Raw genomic sequence first — 26,057 nt, 5'->3', positions numbered from 1 at the left:
GTGATATGTATGCAAATTGCATAAGATTGTGAATGCTGTGATTGGAGAAAGAATAGCATCAGGCAGAGGGTTAGCACTTTCAGAAGCCCAAGTATGCTGTATTTTTGTCAGTGTTACTACCAGCTTCCTTTGCCTGATAATAGTCCCCAATATTGCTTATTTTTGAGATAGAGAATATTGATAATATACATGAAAGGATGTTACAAAGTATAAATTATATATAAACATACAGTAGTGTTAGTAACCTTCAAGTGAGCTCTCAAAAGCTCCATCATAATAAACTGAGTCATTACAAGTTTCTGAAGGAATTCCTTCCTAATGAGACTGACTCTGTAGTGGCATAACTTTTATAATACAAATAGTCTCTTACTAACTGGATGGACACATTTACAAATAAATGAACAAATTTTTAGAAAGTTTACTTACTATGTAATGAGTGCTATTGTACTTGAGACACTGTACTTATATGTATTAAATGAATAGAAGGCCCTTTTGCAAAACATGTATCACTTCCAACCTTACAATAAACCTCTAAATCAGGTATTGTTTCCTCATTTTGGTCTTCAGGGTCTTCAGGGAAGTACCACAGTTAAATATCTGGGAGAACTGAGATTCCAGCCTACACCCATCTTACACAAAACCCCATGCTCCTTTCTCTATGCTATGTTGCTCAAAAGATTGTACCTCTGAATTTCTAATATGAGGGCAGGCTGTGATAAAAACCATTGGCAATATAGAAAAAAATAAAAGCATAATTTCTGTACTCACAGAAATGAAAATACATTTGGGGAGACATAATTACTTTAGAAATAGCAGAAGACAGTGAAAGATGAGGTATAAACACGTAATTGCATTCCTTGGTCTGTGAAAACTAAGGAAGAGAAGGAGATTAATGTAGACTGCAGACAATAAGCCTTTGAGCTTTTGAAAGACAGGTAGAATTTAGGTAGGCTATATCATAGCACTTCAATCATATATGTGTGTTAGAGTCTACTCTTGTACCTGGATTAAAATCGGATAGCATCATGATTGCCTATAAAAATTACTTAGCAATTTAAAGATGGACTACTGTTTTTCAAAATGGTAAATACAACGCAGCTAGAGTTCCTTCTACTTCCCACCTCCCTTGGTTAAGCTCCAAAAGAAGTATTTGCCTTATGAAGTTAGACATTATACTGTATTAAAAATACATATCTTCATTTTGTTCAAGATAGCTACACAGGGAGTTTTCTTGTGACATTTCCATGTGTATATGTACTAGAACCTGATTTAGTTCATCTCCTCTAAAAAAATATGTTTCTTTAAATACTAGGTCATATAGTCACACTCAGAGTGGCTAGATATTGACATCATGAAAGATAGCAGGAAGCTGAATGTGACTAAGAGAGGCTAGATTTATGTCTCTGCCCTTCTTACCCTGAGACATATTCTCATCAAATAGAATGGCAGGCTGAATACCTAGTATTGACATTGACCATCTCAGCCCATGTATCATTGATTTCGTATATTATTAAAGATGGATATTCTAAAACCTCACTGAAATGAGGTGTTCTCTGAATGAGTAGAATAAAGATTAGCAAAATAATAATAATAATAATAATCCAGAATGGATTCCCATGGAATAATAAGCAAATAAACATTTTGCAAAGATATGGGAAATAATGGAACCAGATCATAGGAGGCCCTTGAAAACCAGAGAGGGTATTTGAAATGTATGTCATGGAAGTAGAAAGCATTAAAGGTTTTAAGAAGTAGAATATCAGTGTGAAAGAGATCTTTAATGAAGAATAATCTGCTGGTGAAATGTAGTGTGCATAGCGAAGGAGGAATGGAAAAGACGGGCCCAAAGACATTTGTAACAATCTAGAAGAGGATGTGTAAAGGAATTATAGACCAGTCTCTGAGCTGGAACTTGTTTGGAGATAACTTTATTGCCTTTTCACCTTGTTTGATCTCATTAAAGCAAAAAATGTACATTCAAATGAGCCAGGTAAATACCGAGAACTTGGTAAATCAGCTAGCAATAGCTTTTGAGAATGTAATTTTTCATCTATCTATCCATTCATCCAATCTGCTCTCCACGTATACTTATAGTCAAACACATTCTATTCCCAGATAAAATCCCAAGATAGCACTACAAGTTGATGGCAATAAATTAGGTAATGAATATGACAGTGACTAAAAAACTTGAAATGTTAATTTTTATTATCTAGTTGTTGTCCCTTTTTGTATTCTCTTAAAATCATATTTAAATTTAATAGGTACATGCACAAAATTTTCTATATTTAAAAAATAAATTCTGTATATTCTTCAATTTCCTAGTCTTTCACTATCATGGTTCCATCTGCATTTTTATACAGCATCTCCTAGAGAATTAAATTAACAAAAAGAAAGACACTCCATCCTTCTCTGTACTAACACCTAAAATAATCTCTTAGGTTTTCTTTATGATTCTGTTAGTGAGAGATTTTTAACTCTAAGAATAAAAATTTCCTGTTTTGCTTTAAAATATCTCTTCTTTATCATTATAAGGCAGTATTGAGTTATAGACATTATTAAGTAATAATCCTGCATTGAATTTTCTGTACTCAATAATAAGGTTTTCTCTCTTTTGTTTCAAATAATCTTAGGATCTATAGGCAAAAAGAAGTTTCATTCATGGAAGCATTTCATGGAGATCCCCTGGTCATTGCTTTCAAAGTTTAGTTAACCCAAGTAGCTGACAATGTGACATCTAATTATAACTTTTTCCCCCAGTGTTGGGACCTAACAGGCATGCATCATCTATTCTCTAATAACAATACTACAAAGTGTCAGGCCTGTATAACTTCTCAAGTCTGAGAGAAAGATCTAAAAGCTTTAAGATCATCTCATGGCTTTGTTCACTTCCAGCATTTTAACTTACATAAATTATCTTGGGGAATAGAATGGCTCAGTTTTATAGTTGAAGTTATTAAACCCATCTTTTTCCAACTAAATAAAAGAATCCTTACATGGCAACTGGCCCAGAGCCACAATCTGCCCCAACACACTACCAGATACCTGAACATGGCATGGGGGCCCAAATGATTAGAGGGCACGAGGGCAGCTCACCTTCCATTCATTACTGTTTTCTTAACAATGCTGCTTATTCTTGCACTACTGTTCAAGAGTGGTGATGAGGCAGGCATGGAAAACCGTTTTGGGAAATGATTTCCTGTTGACTGTGAGCTAGACATCATCTACTAGCTTCCCTCCCCATCACGTTTATGTTCTGTTGTTGGACGAGTATGTTACATTTGCTCTTTATGAATAATCCACAAACCTACTTCCCTCTTCCTACACCACTGCAAACCCAGTTACTAAGAGACACAAATTTGTCTTAGCCACAATATTGTTTGTAATTTCTGAATACTTCTTGATGATAAAGACTCCAGAATATTAATTCATTAGAGTTTGCTCACAGGAAGTTAGGTCTAATTTTCCTGATAGAGAGATGCAAGCATAAAATGATAACAAGCACTGACCAAGTGAATGCATATTTTCTTCACAGATATTCAACTAAACATAGGCCTAAGTAGCTGGTTTGCACCATGGTTATTTTCAAAGCAAGCTTAAATTATTATTTTATGCAGTGAGCACCTATTATGCACTATGCTAGGCACTGTGGTGAACACAGTGATAATCTCACCCACATCATAACCTCAGAGAACCTAGAGTCCAGGAGGGGGTGGAGTATGTAAACAAATTAGCACATGATCTGTGTCATTAGTGCTCTTAGCCTGTCTAGAGTGTAATTCTTAAGTTCTTTTCTCTGTGGATCAGTGGGTTTTGGAATTTTTTTCTCTCCTACAACCCACAGTAAGAATTATTTTTATATCAGGATCTAATACATTCTTGCATGTGTATAAAATAAAATGTATGTTTATAAAAATTAGAAATTGTATAATATATAAAAATTATGTATATAAAAATTACACACAGCAATTTACCATTAATACATATAATATGCTGATACTTCCTAACCTCTTCAGTCCCCTTTCCATCTTTTCTTCCTCTTTCTCCTTTACCCTATACTGTTTACAATCCTTTGATTTTATTTCTTGACCACAAATAGGGTGTGAATTATGGTTTGGGCTTAGCATGGCTTTAGCCAGAACTCCCAAAGACCAGGTTCTGTGTTTTGTCCATTCCTTATTCTTACCATCTAGTCATACTTGATATGTGGTAAGCACACTAAATGTTCTGTTAAAACATTTAACTGGATAAAAGGATACTCAGCTCTCCTCCCAGCCAATTTTTGATCCAAACTGATGAATGGCACAGGTTGCTATAGTTTCCCTATAATCCTGACCTAAAGAAATAAGAAAAAATTGCTAGTGTCTCATTGTGTCACCTCTAGTGAGGTGAACATAATAGGATAATCAATTATGTATTACTGGGACATGATGCATGTAGTCTAAGAGTAGGCAAAAACACCTACCACCCTCAACTTTTAATACATTTTATCTCACTAATGGTCTCTTTTACTCAGCATACTGTTGAGGATTTTTCCAAAACCATGACTTAAGGAATGAAATCCACCTTCAATTATTTATGGTTTAAATTAATGCAAATAAGGATCATTGGCTTGCTGTGCTGATACTCATTAATAAATATTTCACTGGGTATTAGGAAGATTCAGATTGACTAAATGAGACTCTTTTTCAATATAAACAAAAGCTCTTGTGGTTTTCGCTACTGTGCCAGGCTGATTCTTATGTCTGGCTTTCATTAAAGCAAATGAATGTTAGATGGGTGCATCAGCAGAGCTATGGGTCCTGTGGGAACAGCAGTCAGCGGGGGTTCTGCAGTGAAATAATCCTCTAGTTAAACCAAATTTAATCTCATTAGCAGGATAATTGTGCTGTTAGGGAAAATGGCCAACCAGGTTAAAGAGAAACCCACATAGTCTAATTACTCTTTCACTTTTGTCATTGGAGAATACAGAACTGAACTGAGGCAAAAGATGCAGATTTTGTGCTTGGCCTGAAGAATCTGGACTCAGATAATTCCAACTCTTTCACACTTCCTCTGGCCTTGTTTTGGCACTCATGTCATGTACACATTCTGGGATCCTTTTGTGTAGAAATAAACATACCAGTAGTAGAGGACCTTACCATGTTGCTTATTTTTCTGTATGCATTATATCCCCTCACTTTTCCAACCAAGTTATAGTCATCACACTTCACAAAGGTTTTAAAAAATATTTGGGATATAGTGGTATGGCAGGAAGTTCTAAGAGTACGAAAAGTCTAAAATTTAATTAAGAAAATATGGCTTTCCTTATTTCTAGGTTCAATGAATCTGTGTCTATATATTTTAATTTCTTCTAAATTTACATGTCCAATGACTTTTACATTTTAGGATGTAGTACAGAAGAACAAATAGGAGTTCAAGACACAATCTTCAAGCTTGAGGCAGTGTGACCTTCAGCACGTAACTTATTTGTCTCAGCTCCAACTTTGTCATAGGTGAAATGGGAAAAATTATCAATCAAAAGAGCCACCAGAGCAGAACAAGGGTGAACTATGTAAAGGTCCTTTGTAAACACTGACACACACACTATAGATATAAGAGATAATCATGCATCCACTTTTCTTAGCTAACTTGGCATCCTTATCTCTTAAGCCACAGATTATTCTTGATTAGCGGATTTTAATTTTAGCTGAACAAAGTAATTACTTAGGTGTTTGCGAGGTTTACCATCAGGTTGTAGATCATTACTGAGCTCTTAACTGAATGAATATTGCAAGAATTTGTCAAAAACAAACAGTAAAATGGATGTTGCTGCATCTTTATTAGAAAGAGAGAAAATACCCTAAATACCTCCTGTCCAACAAGGGATTATTATATCACTTCTAAAACAAGACATGCATGTGGGAAATGGCATAAAAACACATAAAGTTATTAGCAAGTTACATGCAAGTATGAATCCTATATAATCACAACCTGAATATATAAATGGTAAATGCAAAGCTAACTGTGGGGCTTCTGGCTACCATTCCTGCAGCCATATTTTTCATTGTTAACCTCGTAAAATAGACAATTTTATGTTTATCATACTGAATAAAAACTATTTCAAAGGGAACTGGTTGTCAGTATGATAGCTGAGAAATTTTTTCAGAAATTTCATATGAGACAAAGTATTTGACATTTTTTTCACATTAAGATGTACTTTCATATTTGTCTTTTGATTAAAGCATATATTCCTTAAATTTTTCCATTGCTTTGAAAACAAGAAATATTTCTCAGATGAAATCAGATATTGCCTGAGATAGCTTTTTAATGTTAAAACTACATCTATGGACTTTTTCTGTCTCTTCCATATTCAATTGCAGTAAGTAGCAGCAATCAGCTCGAGTGTAAGCCAATGACCAGAGTTACCTGATTGCAGACATTAACTCTTGGACAGCTATTTAATCTGCAGTGTGTTTTAGGTATTTGCCATCATCATGAACAAAAATATCAGCTCTGTAGGAATTGATAATATTATAATTGAAATTCTTTTATATGATCTAGTCTTTGGAAATGCTGTGGATTCTATCATTTTAATGCCTTCACCATTGATTCATATTCACCTGCGAGTTATCAGCCAGACAGGAAGACTATTCTTTTTCTGTCTTATTCAATATACATATGTAATAATCTGTACTTTTCTTTATCTCAGATTTATGAGCAGAACTTTTAAACTCTGATTTGGCCTTGCAGAGGATATGGAAGTGATTAAAATGGAACAGTAGGAATAATAAAGTCTTTAATTCCTATCTAACAAGTAGACCTACTTATGAAACTATCTATAGTGAAAGAAATGACTCTCTCATGCCTCTGCAAGGGACACAGGATGATAAGAACAGAACATGGGCTGGGATGACGTAATGATATTTAGCTTAGTTCACTTTTGATATTAAATTGGTGTTTCACCAGCCCATTTTGTCATGCTAAAACTCTTAAGTGTGAAATACTTCAATACTTGGCCAAAAGTGTCTCTAGAAAGTGATCATCTTTTCCAAGTAGGAAAGAGCTCTGTAGGAAATAAATTTGGAAAGAACTTTGAGCCACTATAGAATAATAACTATGAAAATTGTTGCATGACACTTAATTATATGTATTATCCAGGAAAGTGTGGACATGGAAGCAGAAAAAGGAACCAACAGTGATATAACAAGATTATCATAGCTGAATTAAAATAATCAAGTATGCAAATAAAGGAAGATAAAATAGAAAAGTTTGAGGGAGATGGCTTATATCATAATTGTTGTTATCTATGACTCATGCCATAATAGATGACTCAGGGATAACTCACTGTTTTGCAGGTACTTTTTTCTTAGAGCCCTTTGCATTCAGGTTGACAGTTAATCAATTGATAGTAAACATAAGAGTGGAATAAGAAATAATAATAAGCTAAGTTCAGTAACTAGGTTAGCTACCAAATAGGCTTATTAGAGATAATTCAAACTGAGCTTTCCAAAGCATTCAGTTATTAAATATAATGAAATATATCTTATTGTGAAACAGTGGAGCAGAGAACCAAGTAACTGACTGTCTCTTCTGGCAAATATATTCTGTAATTTTATCCCAACAGGTGTACAAGTCATGTTTTGACACATGAAATGCTTCCAGTCCTTGACTTCTATTACTGATGCCTGGGTAGCATTCATATTGGACAAGATTCACTGAATTTCACATTAGAGAGAAGAACTAGGTTTTAATGTGCTGATAGCATGTCTTCGAAATGCCTCATTTTGATGCATTTAACATAATGCAGGCATCATCTAATGCATTTTCAACCTTCCTTTTTTCTCTGCCACTTTGATTCTTTTATTATTTATCCAACCATATTTATTTGCTAAAACATAGCCTTAAAATAATACATGTATTGTAATCCCCTTTAAAAGTCCTAGCCTTTAAACGGCTAAGTCTAAGTTAAGTTATAATCATAATTCAATATTACTTATTAAAGTATTTGTTAACTATGACCACTGTACTCAGTATACTAGTAGGTGCTTCAGGTGTGGTTCAAAAATGCATAAAACACAGGAGTTTGATTCTATTATGAGAGAGAAAACCATAGGTAGAAAAATGACTAATACTATGATGTAATGAAGTAAAATACTTCAAGTAAATGAAGCAAAGAAGTAAAGCATTTTAAAGAGCAGGGAAGACTTGGGAGCAAATTAGCTTTGAATTGATCCTTGAAGGAAGGCTATCATGAAAATGATAATATTTCTAACTTCTGCTCTAGTTCAGATACCACAGCTGAGGAAATGCAGGGTGCACTAGAGTAGACCACATGGACATGACGAGAAAAGGCATAGGATTATTGTGCTTTTTAATGCAGGGAGTACTTAGAAAGCAAATCTTACTGATAAGTAGAAGGAAGACAGTGTTACACTCATTTTTTGTATACTACTAGGTACACATCTATATTCCCCTCTTTCCAAGAAGTTTAAAAACTACTAGGGTATAGTCTCCTCATCAGGAGTATTCTATGAGTGAAGGTAGCATAGTAGCATAAGAAAAGGGCAGTCAGCATACACAGAAGGAAGAGGTGGCATCGAAGCTAGTGACTTTGGGGCATATGACAGTCAGGAAACAGGTAAAGAAAGTATTCTAGGTAAGTGGTCCAGCATGTGCAATGACTTAGAGGCGAAGGAAAGCAAGACACACTTACAAAACTATAAGTAGTTCTCTATTCTGTGCTTTAGTGAGATTAGTATGGTGGCTGTCAGATGATTTGAAGGAAACAAGGATTGACGGTGTGAAAACCAATTAGATTGCTTTAGGAAGGCCCAGGAAATAAATGACCTTAAGTTCTGTCCATTCAGCGTGAGGTGATACATCACTTCATTTAATAAGAACCTAAATCAGGGTGTGAATATTAGAAATGGAGGCAAGGGAAAGTGTCTCTGGGCTCCAGTACTGAACTAATTGAGTTGACATTATATCATATGCTATGTGAATGATAACCCAGGGGCATGATTCTTTCAGTGTGGATGCTTCAGCACCTACAACAGTGCATAGCATGTGGTAGACATTCTATATATTGCCTAAATAAATGAAGGTGTGAACAAATGAATACATATGTGAATATAAGAGATTACATAAAAAGAATGTCACTAAGTCTGGAAGTTTCTTTCATGAAGCTAGCAAAGTTGGGGAAAAAGTAAAAGATGAGTTATAAGCTTTAGCTGGTAACTGGGATGATGATGGTTCAAAAAATAGAGACTACAGAGAGAAATGAAATAACAGTGGGAGGACAGCAGTGAGCAGTTCCATGCTGGACATAATTTGAATTATCAGGAAGAAAGTATCTAACAGGTGATTGAAAATGCAGCCCAGGAGCAAATAGTCAGGGCTAGAAATATTATATACTATATTTCAAGGAAAATAATTCATTCTTTGATATATTAGAGTATTTTTATTTAGCAAAATTATTACATCTCCAACCACACAAAGTCCTACTACATCAACACACACTTTAGGGTTTTCAGCATGGACTTAGATCTATTCATTGCACTCCTCTCCTCAACCCCCTTTAATCTTCCCACTTCAAGAGTCCTAACCCCAGTAGTAAAGGGAAAAGTAGTGGTTTTAAAGGAATATGTTAGGGTAGGGTTAAGACCAGCATGATCTCTGAAGCCATATTGTCCAAAGTCAAAGTTTTGTCCCACCACTAGCTAGCTGTACAACCTTGAGAAAGTAACTTACCTTTCTGTGCATTCTTTTCTTCTTCCAAATGTCTGTTTAAAAAGTACTTTACTTGATAGTGTTGAAAGGAATATATGAAGCCAAGCGTGCTGATTACCTAAAACATTGCTGGCATGTATAAAGAACAATACCGATACTTTTTTCAGGTTCCCAGTTTCATTCTCTATAAAATGGAGATAGTAATAGTACAGTCCTCACAGAGTAAAAATTACTTGAGATGATCCCTATACAGCTTTTTGAACAGAACATGGTAAGAGCTCCATAGGAGTGGGCAACTATTAATACGTCTCCTACTGACATGGCATAGATTGACCAGATTCCCCTGAGTCTCACATTAGAATATCTGAAGGCCAAACTGAACTGAGGTACCTGAAATAGAGTGTGTTTAATATGTCACGCATAAGGTTCCAGGTGATAATGATTAATAGCTTATAGTAAGTTGCCATTTTTCTTAGAAAAAAACATCTTTCATTTAAAAAAAAAAAACTCAAAAGTGGTTGTTTTACTATATGATAAAGTGAATGGAGAAAAATAGAATTCTGAACCAATTAGAAAAATATGGTTATTTTGTCTTTGAGTTTTGTATCATTAGCCATTTGTTTAGATGTTGTTTTTTGTTTTGTTTTGTTTTGTTTTTAGGGGCAGAGTCTCACTAAGTAGTCCCTGGAACTCTCTGTGTAGCCCAGACTGATCTGGAGCTCACATCCTCCTGCTTCAGCCTCCTAAGTGCTAGAATTACAGGTGTGCACCACCACACCTAGCCTATTTATATGCATTTGGAAAAGATTGCTTGATATTAAGGGTTAAAGTTTAAGTCACTTCAATTTCCAAATTATATGCTTAAAAATTTTAACAGCTGTCATTTTAAAGAGGCTTACTTCATTTTACCTAAAGTGCTTTTTAGTCTGGAGGGAACACTTAAATGTAGTCACAAATCACTTACAATGTACTTGTGGTAAGACTTTTAAAAGTTAAATTTGTTTGTAAGCCTGCGGAGTCCAAATTCTGTAGATAATATGCTTTTTTCCCATTACTTAATGATTTTTTACTTCTTTTCTCCTCTAGTCTTAGGCGTGAATTTCACTCATTACAAATAAGAGCACCCAAATCCCTTTTTATTTTATTAGTTCAGCAAATTGTCTCCTAGAGGCATGGGCCACGGATATGGTTGGGCTCTGCAATGATGATCTTATTTTGCACTTTTAACCAGAAAATCCTTATATACAAAAGGCACAGGCAGTAGTTAGACTCAGCATGAACAATTACAGACTGTTGGGGGAGAGCCTCTTCCTGATGTGCCAATGGCTTACCCCCATGAATTAAGAGGAAAATGTGCTCCAAAGTGCATTAACCTTTATGGATTTTTCTTCGGTTTTCATGTTCTACTGATTTATGGTCTTAAATATGCCTGTTGCTGCCGTTTCTGAATGACTCCCTTGTAAATCATTCCTAAATGATCATTTTCAACTCAGATAATACAAGTAAGTTGAACATATCTCAAATCAATTCCTCTGAGGATTCTTTCCTTCTTTGCCCAAGTTGTTTTCCATTTTTCTCTGTGCTTTTAATGTCATACCTGAGAGAATCACATAAGTAACACATATGTCTAAAAAGAGCTGTGTGTGTTGGAGTGGCTTCTTTCTGTAGGCCAAGTTGTTTCAGCCTTTTGCAAAGCCTTGTTTGGGTTTGATTCCAAAGCCCCATTTACCATAAGCAAACTGGTCACAGTTTCTTTGTACAAAGAATAGGCTCATGTCTAGGAGTGGATTCTATTGTGGGTTCTAGGTTGTTGGGTTTTTTTTTTCACACAAATCAAACATGGTAAGGATTTTGAATATACTATGTTAAAAATCCACCATAAACAGCTATCTTCATTCAAATGAATAAATGTCACTGTACCCATTGCAACTTCTCCAACACAGTGTATGTGCTCTTTGTTCAACGTTATTTCCAGCTGGTAGCAGCCATAATTCCTGATTGAGATGAAATGGAAAAAACTGGATCTTTATAATCAAATAGAATTTGTGTTAAGAAGGCAGGGCTATGTAAGGGACTTGGGAGGCTCAAGTGAAATTTTAATTAGTTTATAATTTCCCTAGGTAGAAATCACATCAAGATAAATTTTTGAAAGTACTGGGTGAAATGTAGATAGTGTGTGCTCCCTTATGCATTCCAGAGGTCACATAACTTGCTACAAGGGAGAGTAAATATTTTTTTTAAAACATAGGTATTGCATATGTACATACTCTTAAAGACCCTCTAGTTGATAATCTGAAAAGAAAACCTCTGGTTAAATATTTACAAATAGCAATATGAAAATTTAGGAAATAAGATCCAAGCTTTAAACATCCGAATGTGATGAGAATTGGTATACACTCTTACTTGATTTTTGATTTATCCTGCCTTATCGTCTTAGGTTTAGGAGGCTGATCTGTATAACATTCTTTAAAATCCTATAATTAGATACTCTCTGTACAGCATTATGTAGATCACATCCTTTGATCCTTATTGTGTCCTTTTCCACACGCATGGGTGTACCGGGACTCTGTGTTTGCCTGCTCATCATTTGCAGAGCTAGGAAATCCCCAGGGTGTAAGCACTTCTTGAGATTAGATAATATCCATGCTGAGAGGGTTCCATCTCTGTTCTAGCTTATCTTTGCAGTGAAGTATTTCCTTTGTTAATGAGATTCTTTTCACTGTTCGTAATTCAATGTTTTCTTGCTTCCATAGAGCTGATGAGCAGTTTGTTGGGGGAAAAGATGGATTTTTTGGTAATTCTCCTCTACCCCCTTTTATCTCACTCCTGCCTCCCATTCAACAGATCACTTTAAATAGTAGGTGGAAGGACCCAGGCAGCATATTGGGCAATATGGGGGAAAATAGAATTTAGACCTGGCCATGAACAATGTTGAGGAGCTTCTTGCGATATTTTAACTTAGGGTTATAACTCAACAGAAGCAAATGAAGATGTTCACTGTAGGGTTGTCTATAATAAACCTGGAGGCAGCATGAATGTTCACTAATAAATATTTGGTTTAATAGTGTGTTCATTAGCATGACAGAATAAATTTTTAATGCTCTGTGAAAAAGCAGGAAAAAAGTAGTAAAAACAAACATATGCATGAATTAAGCAATGTGAGAGTATGGAGAAAACTAGAGAATACTCATTCAAAAAGGTGATGGAGATAAGGAATGAGCAGTGATTTTTCTTTTTTTTTAATTTTTTATTTTATTCATATGTGCATACAATGTTTAGGTCATTCCTCCCCACTTCCCCCCACCGCCTCCCTTACCCCCCCACCCCCTCACTACCCAGCAGAAACTATTTTGCCCTTATCTCTAATTTTGTTGAAGAGAGAGTATAAGCAGTAATATGAAGGACCAAGGGTTTTTGCTAGTTGAGATAAGGGAGTTGACTCGCATTGATTTCCTGTGCATGTGTGTTACCTTCTGAGTTAATTCTTCTTGAACTAACCTTTTCTCTAGTTCCTGGTCCCCCTCTCCTATTGGCCTCAGTTGCCCCAAAGTATCTGCTTTAGTTTCTCTGCGTTGAGGGCAACAAATGCCATCTAGTTTCTTAGGTGTCTTACCTAATCTTCACACCTCCATGTGTGCTCTCACCTCATCATGTGATCAAAGTCCAATCCCCTTGTTGTGGCGGTGATTTTTCTTGTTCTTTTCCTTTTTTAATTGTTTATTTGGAACTCTGGTCCAAATTCTTGGCATGAGGCCATTGTCAGATAGGTCACATCCTAGTTCCAGGAACTATGGGTTGAGATCAAATTAAGTGTTATTTACTTTTTCAATACTTTATTCAACATATTATTTCCTGAGAGTCTTATGTGTGCTTGTTACAGAGTAGTCCTAGACACTGAGGACACAGCATGGAGTAATTTATATTTAGTGCCTGGCTATGTGTGGATTTGGTCATTCCTGTATCTGTTTGTTTCTGAAACATTGAAAATATTAATCTAATGATCTGAATTGATGGCTGTGGATGATATTAAAGGGTAAGTAAAGTATCATGGTGAAAAAAAGTATATCATACAAATTTCCTCTAATCTCCAACACTGTCAGTGTTTACATAATGATAGTAATAGTTATAAAAATAGCTATAACTGTATTTACTTAGTAGTTACTGTGTGTCATTCTCTGTTTTGAGTTCTTAATTTTTTACTTCCTCACTTAATCATCAGAACAATCCTGTGAGATAGGTACTATTATTGCACTATGTCACGGTATAGAAAAGTGAGACTAAGAGAGGCTAAGTTACTTCCCCAGCATGGTGCATTCCAGAACCAACTTCTGGAGCACTCTGAGTATTCTGCTCACAACCACCCTGCACAGCAGCAATGAGGGAGGTTCACATCCCAAGTGACCAGGAATGCTCTTTTTCTGTGTTCTTCCTGCCCAAGAAAGGACAGTTTGCTCATTTAACATAGTTACTTCTCATTTTTGACATTTTATTTATTATTTTTAATTGATAAAATTATGGTATACAGCATTATATTTTGAAATACATATATGTTAAGGAATGGCTAAATTGAATTAATTAGCATGCATACTTACCATTCATATATTCACTGTATTTTGTGGTAAGAATACTTAAGATCTACATTTTGTGATTTTTTTTTTTAAGTATGAAAAATATCGTTATTAACTGCAGTCACCATGTTGTACATAGATCTCTTGAATTTATTCCTCCTGTCTAACTGAAATTTGGATCATTTGACCAACATCTCTGTACCATCCCCCAGTACCCCCAGCCCATAGAAATCATCATTCTACCTTTTTTTTTTTTTTTTGACAAAAGAAGGGACTGGTAAAGTAGCCCTAATTTTTCTCTTTTATTTTCACCCACATAGTGAGTGCTTTCTGCACAGTGAGGTCCCTCACAGCTCTCAAAGCAGATTTGAAACATGTTGGGTAGTTCCCCTCAAGTTAGAGATGACAACATCAACCTGATGTGTCATTGGAGACTGATGTGTATGCTTTAGGGAATAAATGATTTGTATTCGAAAGAAATCACTCAGCTGAAAATGATGGGGTCCCCTCTACCAGTGCTGGTTGGAACAGCTTCATGCTTTAGGGACACCAGAGATAAATACAGGACTAGAAAAAAAGAAAATGTGGATAATTTAGAGACTTCTGTCGTTCTGCTGAGGAACAGATTGACTGGTAAAAATTGTGTTCTAATAAATGTCAAGGATTTTGAAAGTAGAGAAGTACTGCTGATGATTGATTCTATAATATTAAAAATAGTAAAGGCAGTTTTACTGCATTTGCTCTTTAGCAAATTAATACGACTTTTCTTTTAGAAGATGACCACACATATACATGTGCGCGCACACACACACACACACGTGCACACTAGGGTTTAATGGACTGTTTAACCAGTGATATGCAAGATTATGTAATATGTTGGTTTATTAAATAAAGGAAAATATTAGTTAAACAACTAACCTTAAGGAATGTGATCTAATTAAAAAGCAACTTATGAAGTATAGTATTTGATATGTGTAGATAATTTTTAAATTTTCTAATTTAATTTTAATCAAGTAGCTAATGCATTACAGTTTTTAACAATCAAATGATTATAAAAAGTTATAATTGAACAATCTCATTCCCACTTCTCCATCCAGACTCCACCCCTGCCTCATATAGGTACCTATTTTTTTATGAGACTTCGGTGGGTGTCTTTATGCTAAAGTAAACAAATGAGGATTGATACAGAGATTACTGTAATAAATACTACTAAATACCTGCACTTGTTGTTTTTTTTCCACTTAGCAATATATGCTGGGGTCTTTTCATATTTGGAGGATAGCGGGCGCTGCACCATAGTACAATTTGTAATACAATATAGTTTATTTCATATTTTCCTAATACATGGTCTCAGTTGGGTTGTTTCCAGTCTTTTGTCAGAAAAATAATGCTGAAATGATCTATATAACTCTGCACATAGATAATTTTATCTATATTCAGATATAACTGTCAGAAGAATTTCCTAGTAGTAGTATTTGTGGATCAAAAGAAAAGGCATTTGTAATGTTGAGTAGTAGTAGCAACTTGCCCTATTATACTATTGTGCTGTTTTTCACTCCTATCAGTAATATACAAGAATGCCTCTTTCCCCACACTTATGCCAACAAAGCATGATTTCAAACTTTTAGAATTTGTTCAATTGCCTGGGTGTAAAAATTGGAATGTCAATGTAGATTACATTATCCTTCTGAATGATGTTAAGAATTTTTTCTTATGTTTAATGGCCATTGTGTTTCTTTTACTGTAAGTTATCTTTTTTTTTTTTTTTTTGTAGTATTAGGGTTTGAACTCAGGGCTTCATGCTCGCTAGGCAGGTGCAGTTGAGCCATGCCTCTAACCCTGTAAATGGCTAGAGGCCATGTTATGTCCTTTGATCACTTTTCTAAGTTGTTTGTGTTTTTTATCTTTATTTCTAGCCATCATCTATTATATAAGTTGGAAATATATCTTCACAATTAATTATTCATTTTTGTCTTTATTTTATTTTATTCCTATGTTTGGATCAGCTACCAGCAATTTATCCTTTGTTTTTTCATTGTTGTGAAATATCTCCAAGAGTTCCTGTAATATAAAATTTGTTGCCAGCATCACTTCCTCTGGCATCCCATCCATCTTCATGCTCTTCCTCCTTTTTGTTACAACCACTTCTTTTCTGTTGGGAAGTTTGCCATTGGCTATAAGTCTCTCAAATGGCACCAGTGACAAAATTCCCTTGGTCACATATCCTTCTATAACTCTATTTACATTCAGTTCAGATTTCATTCCCAGCACCATCATGTTTAGTTTCACTGCTACACTTTGTCTTTGTTGGCCTGTTTCCTCTTTCAGTTACCCATGTTTATAAAATGTCACATGGACTTGTCACTTGGAGACAGGGAGATGTTCATAAACTGAATAACCAATGCACAGTGACCAGTTGCCCATAGACTTGGACAATGTAATGTGATTGGTCACTAATCATAACACACTAATCAATAATGCATGAAGCATACTTTCTACTTTATGCAATTATTCACAGTTATACTGTGGTAACTATGCTGTGATTCTATGGGATTTAAATATTGTTGGGAAGCTAATGTTATTTAACTAAACCTTAGGAAATTAAATTTGTGCATACCAAACCACAGAAAGTAGGGGCTGCCTCTAAAGAGAAGTACAAGCAAGAATGTAAAAGGCATCTCCACACGCATCTCTAAGATTTGACAGTTATTAACATTCTGTTATATACACTTTTAAGTGTTTTTATCAAAGAAAATAAAACATTACAGATAAAGTTGAAATTCAACTCCCGTCCATTCACTTTCCTTTTTTTGGCAGCACCAGGGTTTGAACTCAGGGCCTCACCCTTGTTAGGTGGGTGCTCTTACTGCTTGAGCTACTTCATTAGCCCAATTCCCTTCCCTGCTGTATGGCCTCAGTATCATCATGAATTTAAAGAGTATCCATCATTCTCTCCACTTTGTCTCTCCTTCCCTCCCTAGTTCTCTCTCCAATTACATGTATACTTGTGAAGGTTTCAATGAGAAATAAACTATGTGTGGGTATGCTCTTTAATTTACACCATAATTTTTTCTGTTTATCATACTTTGCTTTTACTCTTATTTTCTTCTTGAATTAAGAATTTTGTCTCTCCTTTTCCCTCCTGGTTTAGAAATCATGCATTTGTTTATTTTATCCACCTTCTATTTAATTAGAAACATAGCTTATTTTTTTAGTTTTATGTAAATGAGGTGATAACCTTGCTTTCTTCATGGAAATAGGCAAAGCCCACAGAAGCTTGTGTGTGGTGTCATATTTATGTATTTTTCTTACGTATTTAACAGCCACTTTTCTCTGTCTTCCAGATTTATTCAGGAGATTGAGCATGCCTTGGGACTTGGCCCAGCAAAACAATGTCCTCTTCGAGAGTTTCTCACTATGTACATCAAGAACATCTTCCTCAATCAGGTCTTGGCTGAGATCAACAAGGAGATTGAAGGAGTCACTAAGACATCTGATCCCTTGAAGATCCTAGCTAATGCAGACACCATGAAGGTGCTAGGGGTGCAGCGGCCTCTTCTGCAGGTAATAATACACTAGAACATATTATTTTTCTCAGCATTTTTTCTTGACTTGGCAAGAGTTGTTAATAAAAAAAAAGAATTCACATCTGTTTCTATACTCATCAGGGACAAAACAAGAGAAAATAAACTGAACAAGCACTAGGGAAATTTAGGCGTAATGTAGATGGATAATAGAAAATTCCTTAAGACCTTTGAGGAAAAAAAAAAAAGTTAACTTTGAATATGGGAGCTGGTGAGTCTCATTAACATGTAGGCAACTCTTTTATTATTTGCCCAGAATTTGTCCTTAAAAGGAACTGTTTTTCCATTGGTAAATGCATCCCAATGCATAAGGGATTAACAGGAAGGAAATTAGTTACTCTACCTAACCTCAATTACCAGCAGGAAACCCTCTGTACCTTTTGAGGGCAAATTTACTGTAAATAACTTGACTAACTCACAGAGAATTTGATACAGTACACTGGCTTTTAAAAGTCAAATCATTTAATGCAAGTAACGATCTCATTAATATTGGAAATTTTGCTTCAACTACAAAAAGAAATGGTTTCTGAGCAATGGAAATAAAAGTGTCAGTATATATTTTTAATTAATAGACTTGAGATATATTTTATATGCGTTATAGCTAGTGATTTGAAGATAAATAAAAAAACTAAAGGAAAATTAGCATAAGTTTAAATTATGAGTATCCACTGACTATTATATTATAATTTAATCTTTGTAGCCTTTTTTCATTTAAAAGAACAATGGGCACAAAAGCACATTTTTACATAAATTGTGCAATATGAGGATACTCAAAGTACAGAAGGCTCAAGCTCTTCGAAGCTGCATAAATGAGAGTTGTATTTACTTCAGTTACCTGGCTTTACCTATGTTTTATATGTCTTCCTTGATTTTGTCTTCTGTCTACATTAGAAGTCACAGATGTACTGGACCTTTCTTAGGGAAGTGTCCTAGTCATAAATGTTCTTTATTACTATTATTATCATTATGATTATTACAAAACTTTTCTGTAATTGAGAAAATTGAGTAGCGCCATCACTAGAAAGATGCTGATTTGGATTGTCTTGAACTGTATTAGATATATTCCTGCGAGGGATCTCTACTGGGTGTGGGACACAAAGGAGGGGTTGTGGCAATGGCATATGTTCACTCCTGCTACTGGTTACTCTTCCATTGACTCTGCATATCTGGGACCATCTCTCTGAGTCTTAGTTGAAGTATTACCTCCCACTGGGAGGTTTTCCCTGACTATTCCACCTAAATAGATCCCTGTTCCTGGTTTGTTGTTGTTGTTGTTGTTGTTTTCTTTCCATTCCTCCCTTCCTCTTCACCTCCCCAGCCCCCCATGCATTTTCGATACTGAGGCTAATCTCCATGGGCTATATCACAAGGCTGTCTTGCCAGGTGGCTTCTGATCAGATTCTGTCAATAGGAAGCACCAACAGGAGATTGAAGGGTGAGAACAGAAAGAGATTGAGTTTTTTCTTCTCCTCTTCTTCCCCAGTTTGGATCCTGGTCCTGGCCATGAGTGCATCCCTTTATAACCAGTGGTCATGTCAGGTGACACTTCCTCCACAGCCCCAGTTCTCACTGGGCTCTCACTGGGCTCTGTGATACTGTTTCTTCTCCCTGCCCTCTGATTTCTGATCTCTGCTATTACTAGTCTCTAGATGCCTCAACATCCATTGTTGCTTCTTTCAACACTTGTCCATACCTCTGTAATGTATCTCCTCATTAATGTTTTTCATATGAATCATCTAAATGTAATATTCTTTGTGTCAGAATCCTAAGGAGTGTACTTAGTTAATCACTATTTAACACTTTGGGTCTTTTTTGGGGTTTTTGGTGCTGGGGATTAAACCCAGGGTTTTGCACATAATGGTCCAATAGTCTTCCACTAAGCTATGCTCCCAGCCTGAGTACTTTGGGTTGTTTTTTCCTATCTTAATATTTATCGCAACCATACTTACTACCTTTGCTAACTTATTTGTCTTCTTTCCATTCCCAAAAGAAGGTAACTTCCAATTATACAGGATAGTGTCAGGCAGTAAGAAAGTGCTAAGTACTTTATTACATATATGTGGATAGATGAATGTACACAGTGAATAAATTTTGAGAGTCATGAATACTTGCAGTCAGAATGGAAAAAATGAAAATAGTGACAAACAATTGTCTACTTTTATGCTTTGTCTGGTCATATTATTCTCTATTCCATCAGAAAAACATTCAGTATTTATTTCCGTAAAGTGTCATGCTATATGCCATACAGAGCGATTTTAACATACTTAGTGTACTGATTTTAATAGGGGAGGGAAAGGCAACAGTACACTATCAAGTGAATCTGTGAACTAGAGACTTTGGCTTATTAAACAAGATTATTTTTGTCTTGAGTAGCAAAGGCACATTAAAACTTATAACTAGTTGACCACAATCTTGGCCAGGTCAGGCCATACACTGCCAGCCAAGTTTTACCCCTAAACAGTCTATGATGTGCCTGTCAGATCACTTCCAGCCTCGTCACCAGCCATTTTATACACAGAACTCTGCCTGTTATCCTTAAATCAATTACTCCAGTCTGAGGCTAAGAACTACATCTTTACCTGTTCTCTCTTTGACCCTATCAAGATATAATTATATGTAAGTGAATAAATCTTGAGACAAAAAACATTCAAGCTATTAACCTCCAAATTTGTTTTCAGAGCTAAAATACCATTTTATTGGCCTCCTTTTTTTTTTTTTCATTTTTCTTTTATTATTCATATGTGCATACAAGGCTTGGTTCATTTCTCCCCCCTGCCCCCACCCCCTCCCTTACCACCCACTCCGCCCCCTCCCTCTCCCCCCGCTCAATACCCAGCAGAAACTATTTTGCCCTTATTTCTAATTTTGTTGTAGAGAGAGTATAAGCAATAATAGGAAGGAACAAGGGATTTTGCTGGTTGAGATAAGGATAGCTATACAGGGCATTGACTCACATTGATCTCCTGTGCGTGGGTGTCACCTTCTAGGTTAATTCTTTTTGATCTAACCTTTTCTCTAGTACCTGTTCCCCTTTTCCTATTGGCCTCAGCTGCTTTAAGGTATCTGCTTTAGTTTCTCTGCGTTAAGGGCAACAAATGCTAGCTAGTTTTTTAGGTGTCTTACCTATCCTCACCCCTTCCTTGTGTGCTCTCGCTTTTATCATGTGCTCATAGTCCAATCCCCTTGTTGTGTTTGCCCTTGATCTAATGTCCACATATGAGGGAGAACATACGATTTTTGGTTTTTTGAGCCAGGCTAACCTCACTCAGAATGATGTTCTCCAATTCCATCCATTTACCAGCGAATGTAACATTTCGTTCTTCTTCATGGCTGCATAAAATTCCATTGTGTATAGATACCACATTTTCTTAATCCATTCGTCAGTGGTGGGGCATCTTGGCTGTTTCCATAACTTGGCTATTGTGAATAGTGCCGCAATAAACATGGATGTGCAGGTGCCTCTGGAGTAACAGTCTTTTGGGTATATCCCCAAGAGTGGTATTGCTGGATCAAATGGTAGATCGATGTCCAGCTTTTTAAGTAGCCTCCAAATTTTTTTCCACAGTGGTTGTACTAGTCTACATTCCCACCAACAGTGTAAGAGGGTTCCTTTTTCCCCGCATCCTCGCCAACACCTGTTGTTGGTGGTGTTGCTGATGATGGCTATTCTAACAGGGGTGAGGTGGAATCTTAGCGTGGTTTTAATTTGCATTTCCTTTATGGCCTCCCTTTTTTCATCAAAATCTTATATTATAGAAATGCAAGGTGCTGGGGATGCAGACAATAAATTTGTTTAATTTTCTCAGAATTATGAGTCTCAAAAAGCAAGTGAAGACATGGTTATTTTCCTTTCTCATCCCAAGACATCCTTTTGCTTTATAATGATTGTAAGTTGTCTTCTGACATGATTTCTGTGCTCAAGTTTCAATGTGTTTTTAATTTCTTTCTATGTCTCCTTGACATTTTTGCTCCTATTAATTGGTAAGTGGCTAATCTGAAGAAAAAAAAATAATTCTCAAATATATTAGTGTAATATCCAAAACAAATGTTAAGAAAGGAGCTTAGAGAAATAGAAGTATGTGTGAAGATGCAGGTCAGTGAAGTGTTCGGTTACATGAAGTCTAAAGATATCCTTTGCAGCTGTTCCCTCTGCCATTCTTATTTAGTCACAGAGGAAAGGGGAGGATGTGTCTTTCCCCTGCAGCAGCACCCAGTGCCATTTGGCATCAGCCCATCCAAATTCTCCAGGCTCCTGGAAAGACAGCTGTCTTAGTGCTGCTTTCATTTGTTTAATGCTGGACAGTTGCAGTGGACCCTGGAAGAGAACTCCAGGTCACTTTGTCCTTGCCCCTCTGAAATACATCTGGGCAGTGTTGACATTTGTTTTGAGGGGGCATTGCTATGGGTGCTAGCATTCATTTGTATTGGCAATTTCACTTTCTATCACAAAGCCCACAGAGAGGAAGACAGGAAGTTAGTAGGAAGGAGTGAGTGCAAGCACCATTTTATACATGAAATAACTCTGCAAGTGTTAGGCCAAAATGATACAGCATAGTACTAGTACTGAGAATGGAAATAATAATAATGATGATAGCAATCATGATAGTAGATAATGATGATGATTGCCAGCTAATATTTAGTAGCATTTAATACAAACTGGAAACCCTTCTAAGTGCTTTATATGTATTGATTTATACGTGCTTTGATTGTGTGGCAGGAATTTCTGTGACATATTATGGTAAAGAAACTATGAAATTATATAACTTGCTCATAGTCATATGTCTAGCAAAAATAAAACTATAATTCATACCCAGTAATTCTACCCTGAAGTCTGTGCTCTCAACCAGTTCTACTTAAATCGTAGTCTGTAGATGATGCTTTTCTGCAAGCTATGTATTACTATCCTATCAGACTCAGAGAATTTGAGACTGAGCATTGAAACTATTTTTTTTAAAACAAATTGACATTGTTGACGCTAATAAAAAATTGGGACTTTTGCATATTTTTGTGGGATTTTAAATTTCTTTTTTTCCAGTAATTCACTTTTATTATATCTCTTAAAACTATGTATATGCAACAAGTTGGGGGGAAATCTGGGATTTTCCCATAGCTAGAAGAGCACTGTTCTAAATCCTTACTCCCCCAAACTGCCTCATAGAGAAGTAAAGCATAGAGCCACTTGTTTTGCCTCAGCACCTAAGTACTTTACAGCAGATAGAAGAGCTTGGATGATTTTTGCAGTTGGTTCTCTCCTAAATCTACAGTACCTAGAATAACTAGAAAATTGAGGAGTCTTTCAGTATTTTAACAAATGGATGAGTGAATGAAAATGAATGAATGGGTGAATGGTGGCTACCCAAGTTCAAGAACATGTGTGCACATATTTTCCTCCCATGGTATAAAATTCATGATCTTGAATTTGAGATTCTAGATGGCACTTAAATTATAATGCTATAGTTCTTATGCCTCTTATGCTCTTAGTTTGAAGGTAGGAATTGAATGTACTTCTTGGTCTTAATATCTGTGAGTCCTCTGTTGCCATCACTTGTTTTTGAAAATTGGTCTTAATGTATTGGAAATCCATGTGGATTCAAACTAAACTAAGATCTCTTAAGAGAAATTCCTCATTACTCCTGAGTCCTCCTCTGGATATGAAATTTTGGAATTCCATGTCCAGCATTCTGAACATGGGGTTTGTGGAATAGTTAATTATGGTAGACCTTGTATATCTCCCACAGTCTACAAATTGTTCATTCCTTAGACCTGGGGAAAGAACATTGATTTACTTTAGTTTTCTAGGTTAGCATTGATTTGGGGATTTATTTCTACTTTTGTGCCTACATGTTAAAAATAAATAAATAGAAGAGTGAGGGCATTAATGTTTCATGTTGTTATCCATTACCTATCAACCTGCTGATTGGGTAGTGAGTAATGGTCCAACTAAAGTTACCTCTTCTACCCCCCACTGGCATATTCTATACCCTAGCTACTTAAAGAGCAATCTGTGGGCAGAAGTATCAGAATTCTACATCAGAGTCTTCATTTGTATGTTGTCATCAGCTGATTTGTCTGCTTATTAGTGTTTGAGACACATTGCCCTAGACCAGGGCAAGACAAAGCTCATGTCAGCATCATCTGGGAGGGAGCCTGTGAGAAATACAGATTCCTGAACTCCACCCCACTCTGGGACTCTTTGGTTTAGCCAACCATCTAGATGACCTCATACACTCTGAAGTTTAAGAAATATCCTCTTAACACAAAGTCAGCATGCCAACTAGAGGTTAAGAGACAGAATCTAACACTGTGAGCTCTTAGTTTTGTGGTGAACAACAGTAGTTGCTGAAAAAATTATTCCACTTTGTATCATGCAGCCCCAAACATAGTACAAACAATATTTGCTACAGCCGCAGAAGCTGCGTTCTTGTCTAGCACATTGCTGGATTTTGCTGAGTTCTTTCCCAAGGAAGAGCCCATATTTTCTGGCCCATGTAGGGCAATGTGAGACAGAAGCAGCTTTCCTAAAGCTCAGGCTCAAATTCCCACATCACTGGAGGAACAAACATAAGCTGTTCAAGTAAAAATCATAAGCAGTCTTGAAATATTTAAAGCATATTTCATTTTCCTCACTGCCTGAGTATTTGCCGGAGTCATTTCTGAGAAGTGAAATAGCTACAGTCTGCCTGCAAACACCATACTGTCACCTCCTCCTCAGCCAGCGGCACTTCCCACTTCCACCTGCCAGCTTAGAGCAGTGATTCTCAACAATGTTGCTCATTGGAGTCCCCAAGATCTTCTTAAAAGTGCCACTCCTGCATCTCATTATTTGGCCACAAGTGGGGCCTGCCTGGGCATCAGCATTTTATAAGATGCTCGAATGAGGCCAGCATGCAGTCATAATTAGTGTCTCTGGCCTGGATCTTCCCATCCCAGAGAATCAGTTATTGCCCTGAAAGAGACTTTATAAAAAAAAGTACAATTGAGGCATGCTTTAATTCCATCACAGTGCTCTTTTGATACTTTGTACCAAGCTTTGTATGTAAGTCTTGGAATAGAACATGAATGGATTTAAATTGCAGTCATTTCATCTGATAGCTTTGTGTCCAGGACCAAATTTCTTAACTTCTTTGTACCTATCTTCCTCTATGAGATGGGTATAATAAAATCTATGTCATAGGAACACTCTAATTGTTAAGTACAATAATAACTGTAAAACATACCCTCTCCTTCCTACCCCAAGTCACATGTGATGGACCTGAGCATTGACTAATATTACCTGCCCCCTTCTTAACTCTCACTTTTACAATTTTATCTACTGATCATTTATTAGCAGCATGACCATTTTGTGACCATTAAAGCTAGTGGATTTGTGTCCTAGGGCTGCCAAAACAAGTCAGCACAAACTTACTACAACAGCTTAAAACAACAGAAATTTACATTGTCACAGTTCTGGAGGCCAGAAGCCACAATTGCCACAAAGGCTCTAGAAGAGGACCCTTCCTTGTCTCTTCTAGGTTCTGGTGGTATAATTCAGTCCCTATCTTCTTGTTTATATAGCCTCTTCCCCTGAGCCTCCATTTGTCCCTTTCTGGAAAATGTCCTAAATCCAAGGACACTTTCCTTGGATTTAGGGTCCATCCTAATCCTGTATGCTTTTATCCCAGTGTTTTCCAAGCTAGATCATATTGTGAAGTTCCATATAGAATACTAGGGGAGAGGGGCACTATTCAGTCCACTACAGCAAGCAACTAGAACTATGTTACACAGAATGCAGCATGCTCAAGTTCCCTTGAAGACCCTCTGGCAGGAAGGGGTCAAGGATGGTCTAAATTCTAGATGTCCTCTAGGTTCAAAATCAAAGTTCTTGATAGGCTGAGTAACTGCTGGAGCTACAGTTAAGCACTACTGAAGGTTGGTGGACACAGCTGCTTGCAGTATAATTGCTAGAGATAATCACACTATTGCCCAACCCAATTATCTTCCTGGCTAAACCAAAGCAGTGCCAGTAACCTCTTCTGTTTTCCCAAAGAAGTGTGGCTAACAGCAAGAGCATATTGTTTTCATTAGATCAGATTCTGTTAATATGAAGAATGTTGCATTTGTGTGGCATTTGCAGCACGGCCAGTTGTTGCCGTTCCACTCTGCTACAGAACAGATTCAGCTTTTATTAGTGTAAATAGATTAGTTCCATTTAAGGTCT

General features: G+C 36.3%; 1 protein-coding gene across 2 annotated transcripts in view; it reads left to right on the top strand.

Annotated features, from left to right (window-relative positions):
* The window catches only part of Exoc4 (exocyst complex component 4), an 826,621-nt gene that overhangs the window by 547,733 nt on the left and 252,831 nt on the right, over positions 1-26,057 (top strand). For both annotated transcript variants that reach the window (XM_074062803.1, XM_074062797.1), the window contains one exon: positions 17,621-17,840. In XM_074062803.1, coding sequence (XP_073918904.1) covers positions 17,621-17,840 — 220 coding nt within the window. The remainder of the gene's footprint in view (positions 1-17,620; positions 17,841-26,057) is intronic.

The sequence above is a fragment of the Castor canadensis genome, chromosome 2, assembly GCF_047511655.1.
Source record: "Castor canadensis chromosome 2, mCasCan1.hap1v2, whole genome shotgun sequence".
Taxonomy (NCBI): Eukaryota; Metazoa; Chordata; class Mammalia; order Rodentia; family Castoridae; genus Castor; species Castor canadensis.
This window is presented reverse-complemented; position numbering and strand designations above follow the sequence as displayed.